We start from the raw sequence: 25,355 nt of genomic DNA on the forward strand, positions 1-25,355 counted from the left end.
CCGTCTCGGCGTATCTGATGGCTCCTCTCACCGTTTCCCTAATGAGGCGCGAGCAAACAGCTCACTGGTCCTCTCGCAGTGGAGCGGCGGGGCGGTTGGCATGTCAGCTCGTGTTAACTCAGCGTTCTCTGGTTCACAATTCAGAGAGCGCAAACACGCTCTTGTCCCAAAAGAGCTCCTCCCTGCCCCTTCACCTCGCCACCCCCCTCAATAAATTAATAAAAGACCGAGGAGCTCTCACAGGTAATTTGATTAAATACGACATCCGTGTTTTAAAGAGCGAGCTGACAGAGCAAAAATAAGAAGAGGCGTTGTCGGGAGATATTGTCGCTCTACTCGTACATGACCCTCGCCCCGGCAACTCTGATCTCCTCCTTCCTCTATCAGCAGAGCATCGCTGCACACGCCATTTTCCAAGGGCATCTCTTAGCGTTATTGGATGGAAACTGCTACATGCTCCACATTACCCGGCTCGTCTTTCACCTAATTTGATGCAATCCCCGCCAGATCTCTTCCCTTAATTGAGTCTCTTTTGCTTTATTTGATGGCGCACATTTATGAGTTCATATGTTTGAACGGCGCCCGTGTGCTCCATAAGCCTATGGGTTTATCTCAGGCACAAGCGTCGCTCACACACCAACACGGGCTCAGATATCTGTTACACATCAAGGAATTGGGAGTAACCAGTTTGCAGAGGAGCAGAGGGTATCACATTTGCATTATGGAAAAATATGCTTCTTTTTGCTTTAAATCTCTAAATTCTCCTCCTTTACTCAATATGGTCATAATATAATTGCAATATCATTATCAAAGCTGCTGCTGAATCTGTTTTGCTGAGTATATTCCATTTCCCCCCTGCAGAACACTTTCTCCTTCTCTTTCCTTGTTGATGCATCTCCCCTCCCCTTCCCTCGGGCGTGAGAGGGCTGACTGGACTTGGGAGGGATGGCGTTAGGATCAGGCTGTGACGTATGAATGGAACGACAAGCCCGTCTCACTCGGAGAGAAAACCACTCATTATACAGATTGCATTGCAGTGTTTCTTGGTAGCCAAGGCCAATGTCACCTCGATTCAGTCTGGCCTCAGTCTGACTGGGCATCGCTGGCTGTCTAGCAGCCTCGCTCGCCATCTCTAAAGGTGACACACTCTCTTGTTATCTCTGTATTCCTCAAAGTCAGCTCGCCTAGAGGTTACAAGGTGGATTACGGACAGAACTACGATGCCAATATATAGGAGGAAAACAGGAGATTCAGAATCTTATTAGCAGGCCATCTTGTTTTTCAGCCGCCGCCCCCTGTCGCCCCTCTGGCTCTGTGATAGCATCAGTAGCAAACAGCTAGCAGGTGCAGAATGGATATAAAGCCAATTGTGTTGATTGAATCAACCCCCCTTTTCTACCACCCCTCCACTGTTCCTTCACTTGAGTGTCCACTAACAGGCTGTGCTATGGATAATGCTCTCTAATGTCTATTAATGGTCTCTGTGGTGCGATTAAGCCATATGCTGATTACGATACTTTTTGCTCGTCTTTGACAGGCTAACTACACTGCGACGCCTCCTGCACTTAAAAAACAGGTGGATAACTGTTGTTCCTCTCTAGAGGCGAGGAGGATAAGAGGAGCAGACTGTGTGATGGGGCTCGCCGTCACTAACATCACTACCTGTGGCTGCAAGCTCACGATAACTGCAGCGGCTGCAGGTTTGTACGGTGGACGGCGTCTGCGCCCGCTCTCATCTCCCAGGCTGCGAATCCATGATTGCGTCCTTCAGATTGTCATGGACGAGAGTGTTGAGTGGCAGTTCTACCGCTAATTAAACCAGGAGAAGCATTAGTCTCGCTTGTGAGTGGTTTTCATAATTACCCGTGCAATTCATTTATTATTTAAGTTAACGAGGCAGCTCGCAGGCCAAACATGCAGAGATTTTAAAGAGTCATTTGGAGGAATAGCATTAAGATATGGGATACATGAGGGTTCTGGCTGAGCAACCTTTGAACCTTGGAGATATGATCGGATATAATGACGGAATATTTGGTTTTATTTAGTGTGAAAATGTCTCGCTCGTGATTTCGGCAAATAAGAAAGCAATCCAATTGCACCGTCTATTAACTTCAATGTAAAAGTGAGTATGACCTTTCTTAACTCGTTAATTTAGCTAAATTGGCTCCAGAGGAGGCAAATTTAGCCTTTTACAACACAGAAGGGGAGGTGTGGGAGGTGTGTGTGGTGGTGGGGGGTCATTAAAACACTGGTGCCACCACTTAAGTGACACTGGACCATAATTAGTTTGTCGCAAAAAAATGTGTTTTGAGCCCCAAAAAGATGGGATTTTAAAGCCCTTACATATTAAATACTTTCTATTTGTTTATCCACAGCCAATTGCAGGTAATTTGTACCACAGCGATATTGTTAGTAACTGTAAATGAGCTTTACATTAAAATGCAAATGCAGCATGTAAGAGTGTGCAGTCAGCATTTTATAATCCTCCATGAAAAATGTTACCATAGCAGCCGCCTGCATTTAGATGGCAGAACTGGGATAGCAGATCATACTGGGTTAGACTCAGAGCTGCGCCTTCACGGGCCGGGGAGATAAGTGACGCACCATTCAGGCCTAAAGTGATGAGGGTGCATGATCAAGTTTGACTGCCATGATACAACCCTGTAAAATTATTGAGTCAGACGATAATGTGTTTTGATGCAGCTCTTACACCACTCAGGATAATTCATATGGGGCCATATTCTTACTCATACATAACAGCTTGATCCACTTATCACAGGCACAGCTTGACTCATCCCGCAAATGCCCTTTCATATTTCATGAAGACAGATCCTAAGGTGAACCAGAGACAGGTTCTTCATTCTTCATGTGTTTAGTATCTAGGGAAAAAACCATCAACACCATTCCAACACCAGTGATTTTGATTGTTTTAGTCAAAGAATGAAACGGTTCATATCTGAACTAATAGTAAAGGGACTCAAGGTCCAAAGCATTTACACATTCACCATTGGAACTAATATTATCTGTTTCACCGCGTTTCTGCCACTCAGGATCCTTGTCCACTTTAATCTCTGTCAAGCATTGTGAGCTTGTTTGCTGCCATATTAACCACTGGATACATTGCCTCAGAGTAGGAAGGTATATGGCCTGTGGCAATTTAGCTCCAATGCAAGCATTAGGCATGCAGCAGTCGTACGGGAACAATAGATTAAATTTCATATTCTTGTATAATACATAGTCTATAGAGCCTATATGTTTGATTTCATCAAATATTTATGGAATTCCGAGGTCTAGTTGGGATATATTACTTACATTACTACATAGATGCTGTACGGTGCATACATGGAATTCTGGCCATGTTTACATTAGTTTACTTGTCACTTGGTTACTGCTCATGCTTTGGCAGTGTGTTTGCTGTTGGATTTACAGCACGGCTTGTTGTCGAATGTTGGCCTACGGGAGAGAGACAGCGATCTAAATCTGAAGTAAAAGACTGAAAAACGATGGAATAGTCGCACGCATAAACCTGTTTAAAACTCACAGAGATGTCACATTGTGAAGCTGTTCAATTACAATAAAGCCACATTAAAGCCACTTCCTCTCCCCTTCGCAGTTGGGAGACAGAATTATACTCGCAGACTTGAAACTGTGCTCTAGTGACCCAGAAACACATAAACATTTCTAATTGTTATCGCTGGCCTTAGGGGCTTCTTCTACAACACTATGACCTCTTTACAATCAGACCATCAAGACCCAAAGGAGAACCTGACTGAGGTTTCTCCCCTCAGGCATGATGGGAGCGCTCCCCCCCTGAACAGCCGACTCCGAGTGCTTCCTCCATGTCTGTCTGCCATTACCAGCAATGGCTTTTATGTGGCTCAACAGACATGAGTGCTCCTACACACACACGCGCACGCGAACACACCTCGCACGCACAAGAGTCAAACACCTTCAGACAGCTGTATTTGTTCTCCCTGTCCCCTTGAAAATGCAGCGGAGACCAAACTAAGCTGAGATGGACTGCGTATGCTTTCTCGACCTTTCTCCTTCCTGGCCAATCTAATAACATCAGGCCGCGGTGATGCAGCAAGGTCGGCCGCGGTCCAAGGTCACCCCTTTGCACGTCCGTGGCTGAGGAGGTGTGGAGAGAGGGAAAGAGAGAGACAGAGAGAGAGAGAGAGAGAGAGAGAGAGAGGGAGCGAAGCATTAAGTGCACAGCCAGTTAGATGAGACGCGATCCCAGACTCGTCTGGCCCTCGCCGATTACAGGATAACGCCCTCATAATTGCAAGTGATGCGGTCCATTATTTCCCATGTTGCAGGAGTGATGCTTAGAATTGGTGACCTTAAAGAACAAGCATAACACAGCAAGGACACTGTGCTGGAGATGGGATCAATGCTGTGCTTGCAAAATAAAAGCCAGCAAAAGTGTTGAGAGAAGAAGTAACTACTTATCAACTGTGATCTTATCAAATGCTAAGTATGTTTTGAAAGCAGAGCTCATTCTGCAGAGCTGTGCGAGCGTTTGAAACAATAATCTCTATACCAGGGAAAATATGATCCACTAGAGTCCTTTCTATCTATTTTCTGGGGGACACGTCGGAGACTAATTGTTAAGAATTGAGTTATTGAGCTGAATGCCCTTCTTCAGCCCCTGAAGGACTAGCAAGCGCCAACACAAATAGCTTCCAAACACTATTGGAATTCCGCCGGAGTGCCCCTGACTTAGCCTGCCATAATATTGTTCTAATAATTGGGGCTCACAGGCCATCAAATATCACGCCGGTTTGTTCAATTGATTCAGACAGTGTGGGGGGGGGGGGTAAAGCATGCATTTGCATTTTTACCCATTTGTAATCTGAATGGCATTCCACATCTCTATATTTAATAATGGAAAACTCTGCAAGGCAAAAACAGTTTATAATTTGTCTTCTGGCCAACTTTTATGTAATATAGTATGCAGAGCTATTACGGCTTTGACAGGGCAACAAACAAGTAAACATGCAAACAGTATGCACAACTAAGCTGCATCATTTAGCTCCCAGCACAGAGTTGATATTTCACCTTCCTCACAAATGCAAATGGCTCGTTTCTACTCTGAATCCAAAACATTGTAACCGGCTTGTATAATATAATCAGGCAATTTGATAGGGTTTTGTTTTGATGGTGTTTGTTTGAAATAGAATATTTAACAGAGTGGAAGCTCCGCTGTCTGGCTGCTACAGTCTGCAGCTTGTGCTATAGCGCGCAAAGATGCTATATCACAGTCCATCGGGGGAAATGCGGCGGATTACTTTTCATGGAAGGCTGCTGACTCGGCACTCGGTGGAATCGGGTTGAGTGAAGGCAGGTGGCAGAGTCGGGAGATAACGACAACAGTTTTGATAAAGACGTAATGGATGTGGGATAAGGCTAAAAACATTCAGGAATAATATCACAGGGAAGGTGTGTGACATAGATTGACTGGGATTGATTGCACACACAAACGTGCACACACAAACGTGCACACACACACACACACACACACACACACTTTGCTCTTTGAAAAACATTCTCTTTGACTCTTCCTGCTCAAACACAACTTATCGCCTACGAGCAGCGCCGACACAGACGCCTGTTCTATCAAAACGATGTCATTCAGACTTGTTTGAACATCTTTTAAAGCACTTATAGGGCAAACTGAGATTAATTACAATGCCAACTGATTAACTTTACTGCCGACAAATAACATCTCCAACAAGAATCAACAGTTCTACACCTATGGAATGAGCAGCAGCGCAGAATATAAAGGAAGGGAGACTTGAAAACGGAAAATAGCTATTAGCACTTGGTTCAGTCTGTTTGTTGGCCCCTTTCAAATAGCTGGGGGTAAGGGAGCTAACTAATTCTGCCTCCCCCCCACCGCTACGCTCTCTGGTGTACAGGATACCCAAAGGCAATCAAATGACAGCGACGCAGCGGGGTTAATGGGAAAGGTCAAGTTGCCAGCATGTAGCCATTGAGTGTAAAGGACAAGTGGCATGGGGTCACAAATCACATGGGCTCCTGGCCAATATATGGGAGCAGGACCCGTCACGCTTCAGATCCAGATGAGAGCTGCCAATCTATCGCCATGGATCCCAAAAGGCGGCCGGTACATCCCGTTAGCAATGACAGCACTAAACACGTGTCAATACAGCGAAAACACACCGCTGCTCATGTCTGTCTAAACATAAGAGGAACAAAGGAGAAATCGTGCTATTTTGTGCAAACTGAGGATGTGGATTTTTATCATTACACTCCCACTGCAGCGGAGAGGCAGGATTCTCAAGTGCAGTGATTGTGCTATTGAAAAATATCAGCGAAAGAGGCAGAGATGACGCTCCAGAGGCCCGACGTTGGTTTGACAGGCAGCTCCGTAGAGAGAATGTCAGCCAACACCTGAAGCCACGCAACTCCAACAAGACTTTCAGGATTTATCAAAACATTCCACCGCTGTTATTCATGAGAAACTGGCTTTCAGCAGCACCTAATGCTCACATCGGTCCTGTGTGATATTTACGGAAAATGCCTTGAAATTCCTTTGCCTGCGAGGAACAAAGCAGCTTTCCACTTTTACAGACTAATCTCAATGAAGCTGTTCATGAGGTAGTTTATGCACGCTTGTTAAAAACAGTAAAGGACAGTAATAAAGGCCCAACGCCTTCACACGGCTACTTAATTGAGTCTTTCTCTTATTTGTTTTCAATATATTTTGTATTAAACAGTAATGATGTGGTGATAATGAGTTATCTTCTATTCGTTCAACCGTTTATTTGCTTATCCAAGTGGAAGAAGCTCAGCTAAGTAGCCCAGGTGTCTCTCTCCTGCATCGCCACATCCTCCGGCTCCTCCTGAGGGATCCAGAGACATTCCCAGGCCAGATCGGATATATAATCCTCCAGAGATATTCAGCGTGTGCCCTGTGGTCTCCTCCAGAGTGGACATGCCTGGAGGATCCCGATCAGATGCCTACACCGCCTCTGCTGGCTCCTTTCAATGGAAACGCTTGAATCTACTATCTCATTCTTTCAGTCCCTACCTGGAGCTCATGACCACAGGAAAAGAGCTGGAACATAGACTGACCAGTCGATGGAGAGCTCTGCCTTCAGGCATCACCTCTCAGTTTGATACAGTGTCCGTATCGCTGCAGACGCCACATCAATTTCACGCTCCATCTTGCCCTCACTTGTGAACAAGACCTCGATCAAAAACAGAATCGGCGACGAGGGGGCAGCCATACCAGACTTCTACATGCGCAGGGGGAGGTGGGGTTACACACACACACACACACACACAGCTCTCGCTCTAGTTATTCCAGCAGCTTCTGAGGTGAGATGAGAGACACAGTCAGCCTTCACGCACAAACTCAATAAAGCGCATGGAGACTGGAGGGGCAACCTGCTGAGACCGCTGCAGTATCATTGTGAGGTAGAGAGCAGGTCCACTGTTCCACAACCCGGGACGGAAAGAGCAACAACCCCCCTCACATCACTGCATCAGTTACACCCACATACATTTTCCCCTAAGCTGGCTTACAACAACACAGCCCTTTCAGCGTGTTCTAATTCTCCGGATTTTCCTTCACGGAGTTCAAAAGAACAGATGGGCAAAGGAGATGGAGGAAAATCCCGCCTGGGCCAATTTTATACCAATCAAGGCTTCTAAATTGCGAGGAAGATAAAGTTAGGACCCGGTTGGATCGCAGCCACGACTCCTCTCAGTACAGAATGTAAGGATATATTCTAGATACCAGAAGGAAAGAGTGTATTTGTTCCCGGTGGCTAAGATGGAGTTCCCGCCCACACGCCTGATGGACCTTCCATGGGTTTACGACACATTGGATACCACTCACGACCTTGATATTAGCTCTCATAGGAGAAAGATGGATAAAGATGGCACCCAACCGACATTTAATATAACCAGTAATACTTGTAACGGCTCCTATTTGCTTATAATGGCCCTTCGGTGGACACTTTGCTTTAAATATACACACACACACCACGCGGAACATTCCATTGTATATCTGCGACTGTACGTCAGCAGCAGCATGGCGTCTCTCATAACGCCCATCAGAGTCACGATTCTCCCAAACCAGGCATCGTCCGCCCCTAGTGTCCTATTTTAACAAACCCAAACTCCTACTTAAGCACCATTAACCCTTTATTCTCTGCGACCGTCACCAGGTGCATGGACTCCGCCTGCATGTATCTCGTCACGCTGAGCTCATTCTTTCACTCAGCAGGCTCACTATTATGAGTTCAGATTCCTGCTCCATTTAAAAACATGCTTTGTCACCGACTGTACTTCTAAAGCACGGTATGGTTTAACGCGTTCGTCCATTCCTGTGTGTAACCCTCGATGACCCTCTCCATTTAATCTATTATTCTATAAATTTTCACCAAGTCTTCAATCTTTCCTTCTATTTCCACTCACCCATCGCCCACAGTCGCCCGTACTCACATGTCCTCCTCCCTCTTCCCTATCTAGCAGCTCTATGTGGTGGCCGCTGTGGAGAATGCCTCCCACACTTGTGAGGACTGCTGACCTTGGCAGTTATGCGTTGCCCCAGCGATGATTAATGTCTCTACAAGACCAGCAGCAAATACCCTTTACCTACCTGGCCAAAATATATCTCCGTTCACACATCATCCCTGCCTCAGAACACCTGATGATAAGCAATTCTTAACCGCCTTCCTCCCTTTCGCAGTAGCTGTGCTCTAATCTTTCTCTCTCCACCTATCGCAGAGCTGCTGAGAGTGAGCGAAAACCAGAGAAGGGGGAGTTTTAGATCGACTCACTTCTGTCCTCGTCTGAGTGATCAAACGTAGCGTGCTGAGCTAATCTGGTAGGTGTACACGCTGCCTTCCATTCGATTAGGCTCTTACCTGTGTGTGTGTGTGTCGTTTGCCCTCAGGAAGAAGAGGCACCTGTGCTTTTTTCGGTTTTTGAAGTTAGAAATCCCTCAAGGACAAATGCGCTAAGGAGAAAAGCTCGGCTGCCATTAGGAGCCTCACACTCGCTGCTCCAGCACAGTACAAAGCAAAACAAAGCGTTCAAGCAATGAATCACTCCAGATAGATCTTTCAGGCTATATAAACAAGAAGCCCAATATGAGTTGGGAATAGACTAAAGTTTCCAAGTCTCAAAAACACAAATATTCACCTTGGGGTACGCAATACATCTTACTGAAGCAAGATGGAATATTTGTTCAGAGATTCTATACAATGACATGTAAAGGTTCCATTTATTGATTTTTTGCTCCCTGCGTCGATTTCTTAGCAAAGAAACAAAACAGTAATTTTCCTTCCCCATTACCCAGAATGTATTGCTTCACTGCAGCATTTATGCCTCTGAATGTACTGTGGTTCGGATACTAATGCAGCTAATTTTGCATCCAATACCAGTATAGCTTATTTGTGTACGGCTTTAGCAGCATAATCTTTACAGACATATTCTGATATCCGAGTTCAGCCTGGCCCTGCTAGCAATACATCAGCTAGAACAGCTCAGCATTCCACTGTCACCACGCTATAAAATGCTGCGCAACGACACATTAAAGGTTGCGGGTCGGGCTTTTCAATTTATATCCCTGATAATCAAGGTCACTTTTCAATTACCAGTGATAAACCAGTCCAAACACAACTAAGCACATCGGGTCACATAATGATGAGCGTATATTTGGAGATTTACTGGCCTGGCTATTAAAAAGGCCATCTCGGTCTGAATGCAAAGAGGAGGACCAGGGATTCAAACAAAACTGTAAATTCCTCCTTCGCAAGTTTAGCATCTACCACATAAACCAAAGGTGAACAAAGGAGCTTGGTGGTTGCATTGACAACACCTGCCACCTGCATGCGTGGCCTTATGAATTGCCTCCTAGCCCCTCTATCTGACTCTCACACTCAGATACACTCCATTACTCGAGTACTTGAGAATATGACAAAAGTTTTGGCAGCTGGTGGCACACATAGAAATTGCAGCGCTGCCTCTGAATTACTATTAAGTCAGATTTTGCAGAGGTGGAAATGGAAATGTCATCCCTTGTTGCTGTAGCATGACACGGCGGGCGCGAGCAAGATAGCCGCTTGGTAAATACTAGAATCATTGCTGTCTGGCGTGAGAAACAACAGGAACAACACTTATGACATGAATAAGAGCATCACCAAGCATCTGTCACATACAGTGAAGGTCAAACAAGCGACAATAAAGCATCTCAAACACAAACCCTGACACTGACATTCTCTCCCGGTGAACCTCAGTTCCATCTGTGCACTTCATAGCGCCGTCTTTGGCGTCTGAAGTGTTTCGTTTTTACATGAGATGCTGCAGGAGACCCTTTGGCCAGATGAAAGCAATTGTCTGCTTGGCGCTTTGATGTCTTTGTAATGCATATTTACTGTTGTTGGTGAACGCACTCCTCATCCAAACACGTTTTCATCTCAGGGCAGCAAAGCTTGTTTTGCAAAGTGAAGCTCTACTGTACTGCAGACATTGATTTCTTCAAGTCACAGTTTTCTATTATGAATTATGCAGTAATGAGCATTGTTGCTGTTTGTACTTGTGCAGGAGGAAGAAGAGGGACAAATTCTTTAGAAAAATACATCAGCTGTGTGTAATGTGCTGGTGCCGTACAAAGCTGCTCTGACCTGCTTCACTCAGATCAGCTGCTCGACCCAAACATCCACCAGTGTTTGACGCAATACGAAGAAAATCTGGAAAGTAATCATCTAGTGCCAAACTGTATCCATACCTTACTGCTGCTAACGTCTACTTCCAAGCAAATGTGGGCAGTTGATGAATGAGAATATGATGCAGGTATAATTGTTTCACATTATCGTTCATTTCTTTCATTTTGCCTGATCAGTCAAAACAGGACAAAAACATTTAAATACACACCAACAGCTGTTACTAAAAACCTCCACCAAGTTGTTAAACTTCATTACTTAAGTCTAATGAACCAGACAATGCAAATATATAGTTTCCACCAAGAAAATAGTGCAGGAAATCAATGCCGTTAAGCATCTTCTCCCAAAGTTTCAGATGTTGGACCTTCCCACCAGTATGTTAAAACAAAATTAGTCTTGATTGGATTCCCGCCTTCCAATCAGGCAGGTTTCCAGCATCTCAAATGGCTCGGCTGCCAATCAAGCCCAGCACTCCGCAACTGACAATCTATTCTCTCTAAAGAGCAAAGAAAAGAGAAACGCACTACTACCGATTATTAGGCACTCACGAGCCGCTGTACTGTTTTCAGAGATGATACAATTCAAAGCAAAGCCAGGACGAGTTAACGACATTGATCCGTCAAACGACTGAATGCTGCTATATTTAAAAGTCATCAAATATGTGTACTGTCTAAGTGCTGTTTGGCAAATCCTCCATTATTTCCAGGGGCTCAGACCATCTGAGTATTTATCCCTTTTCAGTTTTAATCAATACTTCTCCAACATTTTAAGCCAGAAGGGAAATTTCTTCTTGGAGGCGGTGAAAAGCTGAGCTCTTAGAAACAATGCTTCCTATCTCTGCCCTGTCTTGCGGTGCCAGACATTTGTTGCAGTGTGTCTGGGAAGAGCGGCTTAAGAGTTAATTTCCTGGCAGTGATTTGTAGCAGAGCAACATCAACAAGCTGCTGCAGACTGGAGCATGAAAACCATTACTTCAATCCCTCACTCCCTGACATTAATAGGATGAATAAATGTTTTTGTTCTCTGCTTAATTTGGATGAATTCATCCAAATGGCATTGAAAAGAAGTAAGAGAAGTAAATATGCATCTCAGCTCCCCTCCTGATAATAGAAGATGAAGAGGATGCACTCAGTCTGCCTTTGCTTTTCCTGGCTGTTTGAGAACTCCTCTGCTCAGATGTGCCTGACTGGAACACTTACTGAGGCGTGCTCATGCTATAGAATAGCTTTATTTGTGTGTATTTGGCCTCGCCGCACTGCAGGTTCCTTTGAAAAACAGCCGTGGCTCTGGATGTTTTTTGGGACCACAAACATCTACAGTATAACAAAGCTAAAGCGATTCTTCCCCACATGCACGGTAAGCAAATAAATGTCACTGCCATACTCATCAATCAGCTTTTACCTCATATAGGCAGTGACCAGATGAGCAGCTAAAGTACTGCGTGAGGAGTGCACGAGTATAATGGGAGCTGTTGAGGTCTCAGCGGTGCTTAGTCGTTATGCTTAAACTGCAGCAGTTAAACTACTGTATAAACATACAGCACACTACAGTATTGTGCAGTGACAGGAGCAGCTACGGGAGAATAGCCTCCCAACTCCCCGGCTACATTACCAAGTCACCATCTTTAGGTAAGCAAATTGAAAAGAGCAACACCATTTACGACGCGGCGCATAAAGAATACAATTCAGAGATCAATGCTGAATCACCGCCGCAGCTGAGAGCACATTCATAGTTTGAGGTTATTCCGATCAGATCTAAAACTATTCTTTTGAAGGCCCGAGTTCCATCCAGCTCAGGTAGACGGAGATGACGGTTCCACTATGAAATGGTTTGAGATCAGAGCGATAGGGGAGATAGCCATCAAAGGTCATAAATAAACCCTGTCAGAGGTGAAAACTCTCCACGGGCTCAGACTGCACTTGACCGTTCTCTTTTCAGAGCAGCTGGCTGAGAAGAAGAGTCTCACCTTGGGTTTTGGCAAGTGAGGCAGCCATTGTTAATTTTTAATGCATTTGGAAACTAGTAATTAAGTCCCCCCCCAATGGACTGGGAAATTGACATGCTCTAGAGAGCCAGTGAGTAATTATATTTGTAAAGAGCAGTGATACAAGATACTCCCCTCTGAGTAAGACTCATTACACATCATTAGAAAGGCGCGGCAACTCCGCACGTGCTCGCACACGCACCACACCACTGAGCACAAGTCACATACGCTGGAAAACGCACAGAATTCACAAAAAACATACGGCTCTTTCTCCGTCTCCCTCACAGCACATAGAGATCGATGCAGCAGCAGGGACGAGCTCCCAGATTCCATTTGGCAACAACACATTGACGTTCTTCAGCTCCCTCACCCCAGCAGGTTGTGGCGTTTGGGCCAACAGGTAGAGACACACAGGTGCACCACACTTTCCACATGACGTTGTGTGGTAATGGTTCTATAATGGATCTATAAGTCATTAAATATTACATTTCATGTTCATCTGAGGAGCGAAAGGTTGCGATATGAAAGTTTCAAATCTGTGCCTCATGGGTGTTGTGGCTCAACCTTTGAAGCAATAATTATCATCACAGCGCTAAGCCAAGCACCGCGGGGGGCTGGTGTGGCTCTAGAAACTTAGTGGACTCTTCTTTAATTGGAACAGGAATGGAGGCGAAGCGACAACTCCAAGCAAGAATAGAATCCACGCAAGTCTCCATCTCTCTCCAAAGGTTAATTAGACGTGTCATGACTTTTCCCTTCTACAACGTATGTGCGGGAGGCTTTTAAGTCCTGAAATACTGCAAACAGTTGTGTGATTAAAGTGTTATTATAAACAATATATGATGAGTTCAACATCTGATATTTCAGATGTCAGATGTTAGAAAATACAACAATCTTACGGTTCTGTTGGTGCAACATCACATCTGCCTGTAGTCTCATAGTCAAACTGGCTGTGTTGTGTGTTACAAACATTAATAATGCTATATATTGCCCAGGGACTGGGGGCGGGGCGGGGGGATGGGGGGCGATTATTAGTGTCAGAAAGCCGAGCTCAAGTTGCTTCTCGTCTTGTTTCACTTTGAATTCATTATCTCGTCTAATTCTCTCAGCTTCCAGTGATTCCCACATCCCTTTAAGTTAAGGAGACTAATTAAATCAGTATGAATTTGTTTCTGTCATATTTCATCATATACTCTATACATCTCCATAATGTCATTTTGTATTAACATTAATGTTCTGTATAAGGTTGTATATAATAATACTACCCCTACTAATAACAATAACAATAACAATAACAATAATAATAATAATAATAATAATAGAACAGTCTCTATTTGAAGTCTGTGTTTATTGAATGACAATGGTGATGTGAGATTATAAACTGTGGCATTTATGGACTTTGAATACGCCGGCTAATGTACGATAACACTCCACTCCACTTAATGCTGATCATAGCAGATTAAGGATCAATTTGTAAGTGACAAACATTTTTATTTTTAAACCCGAGCTGAAGAATAAACACACATTGTAGCGCTGGCGTTGTCATGTCGTTAGTAGCACATCACATTTCATAATTTAGGGCTTAAAGTCCTCAGACGGCTCAGTGTTAATTGGCCCATCATGCTTTGGTTCCTCTCTGGTCTGGATTTCTGTTTTTTTGCAGTTTATAGCAGTGTGTGTCTATAATAACAGTTTAAAGCTGCACCGCGGGGAGATTATCAGACCATAATGCTATAGCAATGGACATTATCGCTCCACTACATGCATCACTTCTTCTCTGCTCGTTCCTCAGAATGGCTGCTGGGAAGCTCACCAAGAGAGCTGCTGCGCCAACACACACCCATGTAGTGTGTATCTGTGTGTGCCTCAGCTTACGAGTTTGTGCGTGTAAATACCGCAGCTATGGGTGCATGGATTGTTTTTTTTGCGCGTATCTCACTGTGTATGCCTGTCCGTGTTTGTCTGTGATAATGCTTAGAAGCGTGTGTGTGTGTGCCTGTGCACATGCTTGGGGGACTTGAGTGTAGTGTTTGGATGTGGAGGGGGCGGGGGAAGAGGGGGGGGGCAGTGTGTGTGCATGCATGTAGAATGACATTTAGCAAAACGCTGCAGCGAGAGGAGAAACATCTGACTCATAATTGAAGTGCCATGAAAGAAATATGATCATGAGTCTGTGTTTGGCTTATGTGCTCGGCTTTAAACCGCCGGCCGGCCGGGCGCTCGCTTGCTTGCTCCCTCGCTCGGCCTGCTCCGCTGACAGTATCTTACCACCCTGGAGGTTGATTACCACGCTCGAAATGATACTGCACAGAAATGACACCAGGAAACACAACGCATTCAAGGCGAGCGATCCTGATGACAAAATCGATAGGCCGTAGCGCTCTCATCTCCATCAAAACCGGAGTCTGGGGATAAATGGGAGTCGTCCCATTCAACCACAGCAGTCAGCTCAGAGTGCTGGAGGACAACACTGAGTGCAGCTTCTTACATGAGCAGGCTGAGGCTCAGGCAGTAGTTACAACAAATACAAACAAACCTGGGAAACATCATTGCACAGTCGTAGTGTTTATTGCCTTTTAACAGCCGCTCTAAACGTAAAAAATGTGAGAGGAGGGAAATCAGCTGCGTCAGAGGAGATGGATGGAAGAGGTGGAGAGCTCGGGTGGTGTGCTAACAAACTCCATTTTGCTTTCCTGCAGCTGTTTCCATGGAGCTCTCTCTCTCTCGCCTTGCCTCGCTCTCTCTCTCTCACACACACACACACACACACATAAGTGTCTGAAAGAGGATTCAGCAGTGAGTGTATCTGCAACCAACTGCAACTCTCTTTCTCTCTTTCCCTCTCTCTCTCTCTTTCTCTCGCTCAAGTATCACGCCCATCTCATCACTTTTTCAACCTCATTACAATAATTTCTGAATTTATTCCACACCCCAGCCGTAACAACAAACCCACATTCAGCGCACATCAATTACTGCTTTTGAGGGAGCGGTCCATATATCCGCCCGTGTGTTATTTCCCCCCCTCCTCCTTCGCCTGACTTGAGAGTGTATGTGGCAATCAGCGGCGCTCATTACACTTCGCTGCCCTACAAAGATGCCCCAGAAAGCGAGTCCTTGAAGAAGGAGGTGAAGGGAAAAAGAAGCAGAGAGGAAGAGGAAGATAGAGCGCTGCTTACCGAGGACGCCGACGCGGTAGTTGAGAGTGATAACGATGACGTTCCCGTAGCTGGCCAGCACGCTCCCATCGATCATGTTGCCCGTGCCCTCCATGTAGGATCCTCCGTGGATGTAGACCATCACAGGCTTGGCCCCGGTGTCTCGTATGTCTGCAAGAGTGGCCATCATTAACACATTCACATTGTTGTCTTCCTGCTCTCATCAAGGGTCAGCTCAGATTCAGACACGGCAGACAGACAGACAGGCAGACAGACAGAATGCCGGAGCACAAACAGACAGACAAACGAGACATGTCGCCTCCCAGATACCAGCTGCAGGGACACAGTCTGCTGGCCCACTAATGGAAATGAAAGCATATTATGTTGCATTTCCTTTATGGGAAACAAATGAATGTCCACTCATTATGTTGAAACTCTTGAGTTGGACTCTATTATAGTAATTGGCCATCTCAGCTGAAAAAGCAGCATGTCATTTAGCTCATATTAGGGCCGCATTTGGTTTTGTGTTGCCTTCTCTGAGGCAGGCCCACTTCCCAATATAGACACACAGGAAACCATTAGGGGGAATAAAGACAGCGTTACTCTGACACGTCTCCTAAACCGGGGAGCGGGCTAATCTGGCTTGACAGCGATAGGGGAAAACACAGCGGCTAATTACACGAGGCTACCGTTCGCTCGCCTCCTTCTTTTTTACACAGGTCTTTCTCAGCGCTGCAATTTATGTGCACGCCGCCGCCGCTTGGCATCAGGAGGGGCGGCAGTAAAAAGAAAGACGGTGCTCCAGTTTCCTAAAAACGTTGTTTATTTTATCCGTGAACTAGGGTTTGATACTCTGCCAGAGCGACACTCAAGCCGGATAATGCACATCCAGAGGTGGAGGGAAGGAAGAAAGAAACGGCTCTGTGCAACGAATACACTGAATTACTGACTGCCTAGCAAGAGCCTGGAGACGAGACAAGAAACTCTTTCTCTCTCTCTCTCATTCTCACTCCTGCTCCCCTCTGTCTCCATGTAGAGTCTCGCCTTCCCCTCCCTCACTTTGTAGCTCTTTCCCTCAGATCCTCTCCCCGTTTCCCTCCCTCTTCTTCTCCATCTCGTCCTTTTTTTAAACTCAGCGGCGGTGTCGAGAACCAGATCGAGGGAGGGACGGGGGAAGAGACGGAATTAAAAAAGGACGGCGTTGTATCCCGGTTGCCGTGGTGACTGAGAGCCACAAATTCATAATCCTTAAACTAAACGCAGACGGCTTCCTGCATGACCTAATCTGCATCCATCTCCGGGCGCTGCTCGTCATTACGCAATCCATCACATTAGCATTCTGAACACAGAGGACAACTACTTAAATGCATTTTGCAGAGATGTATTTTTCCCTGTAACCCCTTTAGCAGAGCTCAGCATTGATTCACTGCTTCCCCCATTATTCCCTTGGTTATTCATGGCCCCGTTATGTTTAAAAGCAAAGCAATAACACGTGTATGATGCAGCCTGATTTACGGCCTCCTTTATCAGGCTGGTATCTGAGAAGGCTACACAGTGAAATGTGATTTATAGCTGACACACGCACGCACACACACTTATCTGAGACAAGAGGAGGAAGAGGAGGAAGAGGAGGAGGAGGAGGAGGGGGATGCATAGGGTGAGGAAGCATGGAACGTCCAGTCAGGGAGGGAAAGTGGGGGACAGACAGCAAAACAATATCCTACACAAGCCTCTCAAACGCATGAGCCACAGATACAAAGAGGATGGAAAAGAGAAGGAAGGAGCAGGGGGCAGAAATAAGAAACAGATTAGTCATGTCAATGCTATCAGTCACCTCTTTTGTTGATTCACATCGTCTCCATGACAACAGATAAATCCCTTTGGGGAGAGCAACACCAGATACTGAAGCTCTACTTTGTGTCTAATCTATTTATTTGCTTGATCTGCTGTGGGATGTGCCACACACACACACACACACAAGTGATATACGGAGCTCAGTGCCAGCGAGTGTGTCGGAGGAAACGTTTATGTTACAGAACCTAATTGGAAAAAAATAAATAACAAAAAACCCTTTCAGGATACATGAACATCTGGACTCGGCTCCGGGGGGCAATGACGCCACTAGTTTCTCCTGACCTATCAGATCACAGCTCAGATGGTTTGCTGTGAGTTTAGAGGTCACTCAGTGGCTGATAGAGAGAGGGTGCGTCCTCATTCACTTCCTCTCCAAAAGGTACAAACACAAATTCATTGAGCGGCGCAGAGACATGTTCATTATTAAAGCACATACCTGAATACCTGCGACAGAATCACATGCACAACCGGGTTCAAAGGATAAAGAACAAAAAAGGAAACTCTGGATTTTGGAAATTAAAAAAACTAATCCAAAAGGAAATTGTGTAATGCAATGGGATAAAGAGAAATGTGACATTGAGTGGGCAACATCATTTGCTTGCACACATAATAATCTCAACCAGACAAGTGACATCATGCCCCATCAGCCTCACACACTCACACACACGCTATCAGCACACACTTGGAGGCGGAGGAAATGCTTACAACTAAGCCAAACAAAGGACGGGTTCCTCTGCTTCCTCCGGACTAAATTAACAGGTTGCTGAGAGAAAAGGACCTATAAACCTCAGGTTGTAACAGAGGGCATAACATTCAGTGGATGCATCGCAGCATGATTGGCTGATTGGAGTGTCAGTGGGAGGTCGAGTCTGACTCAAGCCTAAGCTGAGGCGCCCGGCGCTGATGATGATCCGGCTGCGAGCAAATCCCATCAGCAGGGCCCGGGCCTCTATGTCCCCTTCCATCTCTCTCTCTCTCTCTCTGCAGTACTGCCACCTTTTCTCCTTTTCCTTTTCCTCTCTCCTGCTGCTCCTTTACTCGCCACCTTCCACAGGAAAGCGCCTGTCATATATACGGCATATAAGCGCTCCATTCAGGCCCAGAACCAGCCTTGACACTCGACGGTGAGGCGGGTGGGGGGGGGGGGGGGGAGGCAAGTAGAGGAAATTTCCCGGCGTTCCCTGTGTCAACACTTGAGAAAAAAACATGGTGGCTGTCAGCGGCGATCAGCGAGGACTGAGGTGGGAAGCGGAGGCGGGGGGCGGGGACGGGGGAGCTGACGACGTCCTGATGTGGCGGGTTATGATATGCACCCTACTGCAGAGCTCCGTGTCAGCCCAAGGTTCACGCTTCACACATGACAAGTCCATTAATGGCCACGCTTGCATGCCAAAGATCGGGCAGCGTAATTAAATCAAATTATTCACTGGTTTGTGCCGATTGTACAAATCACCGGCAGCATTCTGAACGCTTGCCCCCCACCTTCCTCTTTTTATACAATCAAATGAAGTGTCAGCGTCTGTCACTGTAGGTAAGGGGGCTGGAGCAGGAGGAAGACAGAAGAAGAAGAAGAAGAAGAAAGAGGGAGCTGGAGAAAAGAAAAATAGCTGTTGCGTAGCTTTTCTTTTTTTTTAGCGCATGGCTATTTTAAGCCGGCAGAGTTTCAGAGGCTGCACATTATCAGGAGTGACGGCACGGGCAGGAGAGAGAGCGCCTGAGAGTGGAGGGTATGTCAAGATCTGCCGTGTTCTCTTAGAAAACTTGGCATCTCTACAAGTAATTGAGGCATGTCTTAGGTAGGGGAAATCTCAACGTGGCATTAGAAGCGTGGAAACGGGGCTCGCCTAGCTTCAGCCTCAGTGTGCCTTTACCCGCCAATCCTGACATCCCTGTAGTCGACGTAATGGGCGGAGTGACCTTTGTGTGAAGGTGACATCCTGCCTCCCCCGGCTGGTATGTGTATGTGTGTGTGTGTGTTTTTTTTTGCATTTAATATGATGTTGGTAACGGAGCAGACAGCTGTGCTAGCGCTCGCGTACGCCGTGAAGCTGCTCCGCCTCTGTGAAATGGCAGGAGCGACAAAACAGAGAGAGAGAGGCGGAGAAAGAGAGAGAGAGAGAGAGAGAGAGAGAGAGAGAGAGAGAGAGAGAGAGAGGTAAAGGCCTACAGGGCTATTAGCAGAAGCCCCCTCGAGCAGGGCTGGATATAGATGAGAGCAGTTAGCTGTAGAGGCGCTGTCATCTCTAAGACCGTTTGCCCCCAGAGTGACAGACTAACCCTTTAGTCTTTCCTGGAAGCCTTCTGTCCTCAGTGGAGGCTACGAAAGCTGAGGTTTATTCTGCACAAAGCCAGAGGTTTGACGAGGCGCACGTGCACGCCCACACACGTGCACACGCCCCGTTAGCCACACGTCCACAGAGGTCTCGGGCCCAGCAAAGCGTAAAAGACTAAAGTAAATGAGGTAATTCAAAATCCGTCTCGGCTCTTGTTCCATTATCTAAGATTCTGAGAAGCGAAACGTTTATGCTCGCCTTAGCTTTGTTGATTCCTCTGTGCCACTCAAGAGTAAAGGACAGAAATACAAAGACGACAGCGGCCGCCCGGCTCGTCCGTTTCAAACGTCTGCCCTGGCGAATCGGCCGCGAGGCAGCAGTGTTTATCTCCCTGAGAGGCTGAGCAGCGGCGGGCCAAATATCTCCACACAAATGGGCTTCAAGGGGCAGAAATCCCCCCACATCCCTGCCACATCAGAGAGAATAGGATAGTGGCAGCATGGCGAGATTGGTGTGTGAATTGCCTCGGCTGCGACCCGCCACTCTGCAGCCCGCACGAGCCAAGCCGAGGGCCGCGCTGGACTGGAGAACCGGCGAGGAACGCACAATGGAATTAATGGTAATACCCGGGCAGGTGGAGCTCAGCTCTGCTGCCTGGCACAGCGGCCAGTGACAGAATCTCTGGGGTGGGGGTGGGGTAGAGCGAGATGTGCGAGAATGTGTGCGCCTGTGTGTGTTTGTGTGTACACGTGTGCGAGCATGTGCAGAGTGTTTGTGGGTAGTTTTCTTCCCTGTTTGCTTCTTGTGTTTTGGTAGCAGGCATTGCTTATTGGTATACATGCGTGTACGTGTGCAAGCTTCACTGATTTTATGGAGCAGAGTGCACACTCACACACACATACTAACACACACACACACACAGAGGCGGTGCATGATTCCCCCTGATTACAGTTAAGGTTTCGGCGAGCCAAATGAGACACACACACACACACACACACACACACACACGCACACACACGCACACACACACGCACACACACGCACACACGCCTCATCAATGAACCAGCAGTGTGAGCGGCTCTGGAGACGCAGCGTGGCCGCCTGTCGTTCTCAGCCTAACACTGGGCACGGTAGCTCAGCACCGTTGCCATGTTCCACCTGGGAGACTCGGCTCCTCCGCAGCCACACTTCCTCTATTTACATGCCCACCTTTATCTAACAACAGCAGGTAGGCCATTGAAAGCCCAGCGCATCCTTTTACAGCGCAATAACCGCGTCTGTAAAATGGAGTCCTGATTGTGGGCCGGGGGTAAATCACAGCGCCTTGGCCCGCGCCGGCACGTTGCTGGAGGGAGCGCTGTGTGGAATTAGAATGCACTCCAGGCGAGCTGAGGGGTTGACCGCTGCTCAGACAGACTGGCAGATGCTGGGGATGGAGATAGACGGATAGACGCGCACGCAGAGAGACGGAGAGCCGTAGAAGCAGCCAGCAGGCAGAAGCACATCTATAAAAACCTAATTATACCCCTCGCTGGATGCTTTATTTTGCTGACCTCCGAGTCCAAACTGAATGATTTTATTGGACGGTCTATACCCTTTTTTATGTCGGAATTTATATTTATGTGCTACTGCTACAACACATATGTTCCTCGCACTGCCTTGGCAATTAAATAAGCTTATTTAAGTTGAATTTAAGAGCGAGTCTGTCAAGAGGGTTATACCAGGGGAGGAAGACGGCTCAAACATGGTGAGGAGGGTGAGGGGGGGGGAGAGGAATTAGCTCAGGATAGACAGAGTGCCAACTGAGACAGCAGGGTAATGCTGGGATGAACAGACTGAGAGATGGAGGGGGTTAGACAGAGAGACCAGACAAGGCTGCAGCTCTCTGGACTGAGTGAGGATTTGTGGGTAAGAGGAGGTACAGTTTGCTTTTTGATTCGACTCGTCGGTAAGCGTGAATACAAATCGTTGTTTTTGATCGGAAATGCATGCGGCAGCGTAACTTCAGAGAGGAAGAATGCTGTTACCCATGATAATAACACTTTTTGGAGCCAAAGTAAAACAGCTTAGAAGGACTTTGTGGTTTCTTCTGTCTGTTCCGCTACATAGGAGCACAGTGAGGAAGACGAGGGGGGAGTCCTTCAGCCCCCCGTTCGTGTTTTGCACCATGACACGTCAAAAAAAAAAGCCACATTCACCAGAACAATGGAAATCCTCTGGATCACGTCTGGGGAGTGATGGCCAACTCTGTCACACATGCATTAGCTCCAGTGCTGTGGCAGGGATTCAGCTGGGACCGTATTGTGCTTCTACGGTGATGCTCCGTAAATAGCATTAGTCTCGCTTTGTAAAGAATAGACTTGTCAGATTCTCAGTGCAGCTCCACTCGCACAACACGCCGAGACACTGCGCTGCATGCAAAGATGTGCCAGACAAAGGGATTGGCACTTGTCAATAATTCTGAACTGACTCGGGGCTACATAAACTAACATGTGGGCTTTCTTGAAGGAAGCCAAACATACACACACACACACACGCATGCATATAAACTCGCACAGCAGAGCCAGAGACTGAAGGCAATTTGGCTTCGTTTGCAACAGCTTGCCCTGGGCTTGAATAAGGAAACACCTGTGTGTCAAAGTGGTGCCATGGCAACGCTTCCTGTTCTGTGATCAATGCCAGCGTGAGGCATCTATTTGAGAAGAGAGCCCACTGGCAAAAAGTAAGCAGACTCGCTACAGACCTTTAAACATCTGGAAAGATCGGCCGCCAACCCGGCTCACGCGGGTTCAGAACCCACCGCAGAACTAATGCGGCCCACATTCTGCTCCGTCCTGAGAGATTCACACCTAATGACTGAAACCACACGCCTATGAAACCACCACATTCATTTGTCGGCTAAATAAGACGACACAGCGCTCGTTCCAGACACATTGCACAAAAGAACTTCCGATTACTGGATGTGCTGGTGTGCGGCACTTCTACTACCACACATTTATGAGGATTGACGAGTATTACTTGTTACGTTACTGATCACAGCTTGAACAAATGAGGAGCAATTAGTCAGCGGTAACGGCACATCAGAAGACGTTGGTGCGGTATAATTAGGAGTAAAACTTAGCAGCTCAGACGTCTGTACAGCTGAGAATAACGCCAAGAGAAGAGCAATAACGGAAGAAAGTTTGGGGAAATGAATGAAGGAGAATCACTGAGAGCGTTGGTGGTTAACACAATGCTCCTTAACTACAATGTGAACACCAACAGGGCCTAATACATACATGGTATGATGTTCGAATAGGTTGAACTGAGGTAGCAGACTCCAAGTGTGGAGAACAACCGGAATCAAAAGGCTTTACGCCATAACCTCACCTACAGTAGCAAAGGGAAGACAAGGGCGGCGCAACAACAAGGGTTAGATTTAGATTCAAAGGACTTAAGCCGTTTCTGTTACAGCACAGGAATTGTCTCATTCTAATCTGGGCAGAGATCCACCCCGAGCCAGGAACATCCTAAGATAAATACGGAAAGTGAACAATGTGATTGCAGAGCACCAACTCCCCATTTTTCTACACCTCTCTCCTCTAATCCTCTCCACTCCTGAACTAACACTCCTCATCTAAATCTGCTGGCAGACCTGGTGGACAGTCTGATATGACACTGCTGCCTCGCATTCCCTCTGCTATTATCGCCTTAAATTCAGCTGCCGGCCACACCTTGAGGAAGGGACTCTCACCGCTGCCTGTGTAATAACAGATGCTCCAGTCACTATGTGGGATATTAAAATAGTTCAACACTAGTTTGATGTGCTGCGGGGTCCCTCCCCACTTTGAAGCCACACACACACACACACACTGCTGAAATAGATACATAGGACCACATGGGATAGCAGTCAAACCTCACAATCACTCGCACACTTTCATTCTCAAAGATGTAACGTTTTTCTTTCTATAATGTGACAGTGTTGTATGATGATGCATCGGCACTTAAAAAGGATAAAAGAATAAACCAAAAAAACCCAAACAAACATAAATGATCGGAGGAAGAAACCTTGGAAGAATTCATGCACCATCTTTGTTCACCGTGGAAAATACCTTCATCTTCATCACCGTCGTTATCCGATAAATCCTCGCCCTGTTTTTTTGCGTGGACCCCTGTTGTTGAAGCAGGGAGAGACATAGAGAGGCACAGGGAAATTCAAGATAGCACGTGTGGCAAGGCACAGACTGGAAAAATCAATAAAAATAATCAATAAAAGAAGGTACATCATCATCATCATCATCATCTCAGACCACATGTGAAGAACTGTGTTCATCTGAATACATTAGCTCCATTGGGAGAGGAGTCACAGGCAGCAACACACACAGCATGTAAAATAATAGGAACATTATTTAATAAAGTACAATTTGATTATGTAATTCTGTAGCAGGTCTATACAGGCTGGGGGTATACAGTGTAACTCAACACACAGCAGAGAGACTGTGGCAGATTTAAAGCAGAGTCATACACACCACCGGCACTTTCCACGTCAGGCTGGTGGCCCCTCCTGGCCCACCACTCACCACATAACACTCAATAATTACACTTTGATGCCCTTGTCTTAGCATTTAGTGTCTGGTCCTAACACTTTGGTACACATCGTGCTATTTCATCCTCTTTGACCTTGTGGCCAGATTGTCATGAAATTGGTACAAACACTCCTGGTCCCGAGGGCATAAATGCCAGTGATTTCGCTCGACTCCCTGGCCTTTCATCTCACGCAACTGTCAGCTCAAATCCCTGTTACACAAACACTTTGGTTCATGGAACATTACCTCAAAAACCAATGCCTGAATTTGAAATTTGCTGCGGATATTCCTGGTCCCTGGGAGGTTAATGCTAATGATTTCAGTGACCTTTGACCTGCCATCTATTACCACAATGGTCTTTCTCTCGCGTACCGTCGGGGAAGTCGGATTGCTCCCCTTTGCACACAAGCTATCTGTTGCCTGGATTACAATGAAACGAGCAGGGTTTCCATGGTCCCAAGAGGATGAACCCCCCTGACCTATGTGACCTCTTTCACAACATCCTATTTCCAATGTTATGCAGCATAACTCTGAATTATAATGAGCCGATTACGGTTTAATTCACAGAAATGCAGATGATCTCTTTCAACCTCTGTTACTTTTATTGCCAAATTATCCACAAGATAAACTGTATAAGCTCACTATATGGATACTCTTGGTCCCCAGGGAATGAGCCATATAGATGTCTTAACGCCTCATTCTACACACTAAATTCTCCAATTATACACCGGGAAATATAATAAACTAACTGTGCACCTGTACACCATTATTTTGCATAATAATTAGAAAAATAATGGGCCTCATGTTATGACATTTAC

The 25,355-nt window shown here is 46.3% G+C and overlaps 1 protein-coding gene across 7 annotated transcripts in view; it reads right to left on the reverse strand.

The window, feature by feature from the left end:
* nlgn3a (neuroligin 3a) overlaps positions 1 to 25,355 on the reverse strand; it is a 77,588-nt gene that overhangs the window by 44,536 nt on the left and 7,697 nt on the right. For 2 of the 7 annotated variants that reach the window (XM_076162871.1, XM_076162874.1), the window contains 2 exons: positions 24,064 to 24,123; positions 15,867 to 16,016 (listed from right to left, as the gene is read on the reverse strand). In XM_076162871.1, coding sequence (XP_076018986.1) covers positions 15,867 to 16,016; positions 24,064 to 24,123 — 210 coding nt within the window. Of the gene's footprint in view, positions 1 to 15,866; positions 16,056 to 24,051; positions 24,124 to 24,864; positions 24,879 to 25,355 lie in introns of all 7 variants that reach the window. The other 5 variants (XM_076162875.1, XM_076162873.1, XM_076162876.1 and 2 more) reach the window with 5 other exon arrangements.

Source organism: Genypterus blacodes, unplaced genomic scaffold, assembly GCF_046128005.1.
Source record: "Genypterus blacodes isolate CSIRO-AG114 ecotype Tasmania unplaced genomic scaffold, CSIRO-AGI_Gbla_v1 ptg000128l_1, whole genome shotgun sequence".
NCBI classification, from domain to species: domain Eukaryota; kingdom Metazoa; phylum Chordata; class Actinopteri; order Ophidiiformes; family Ophidiidae; genus Genypterus; species Genypterus blacodes.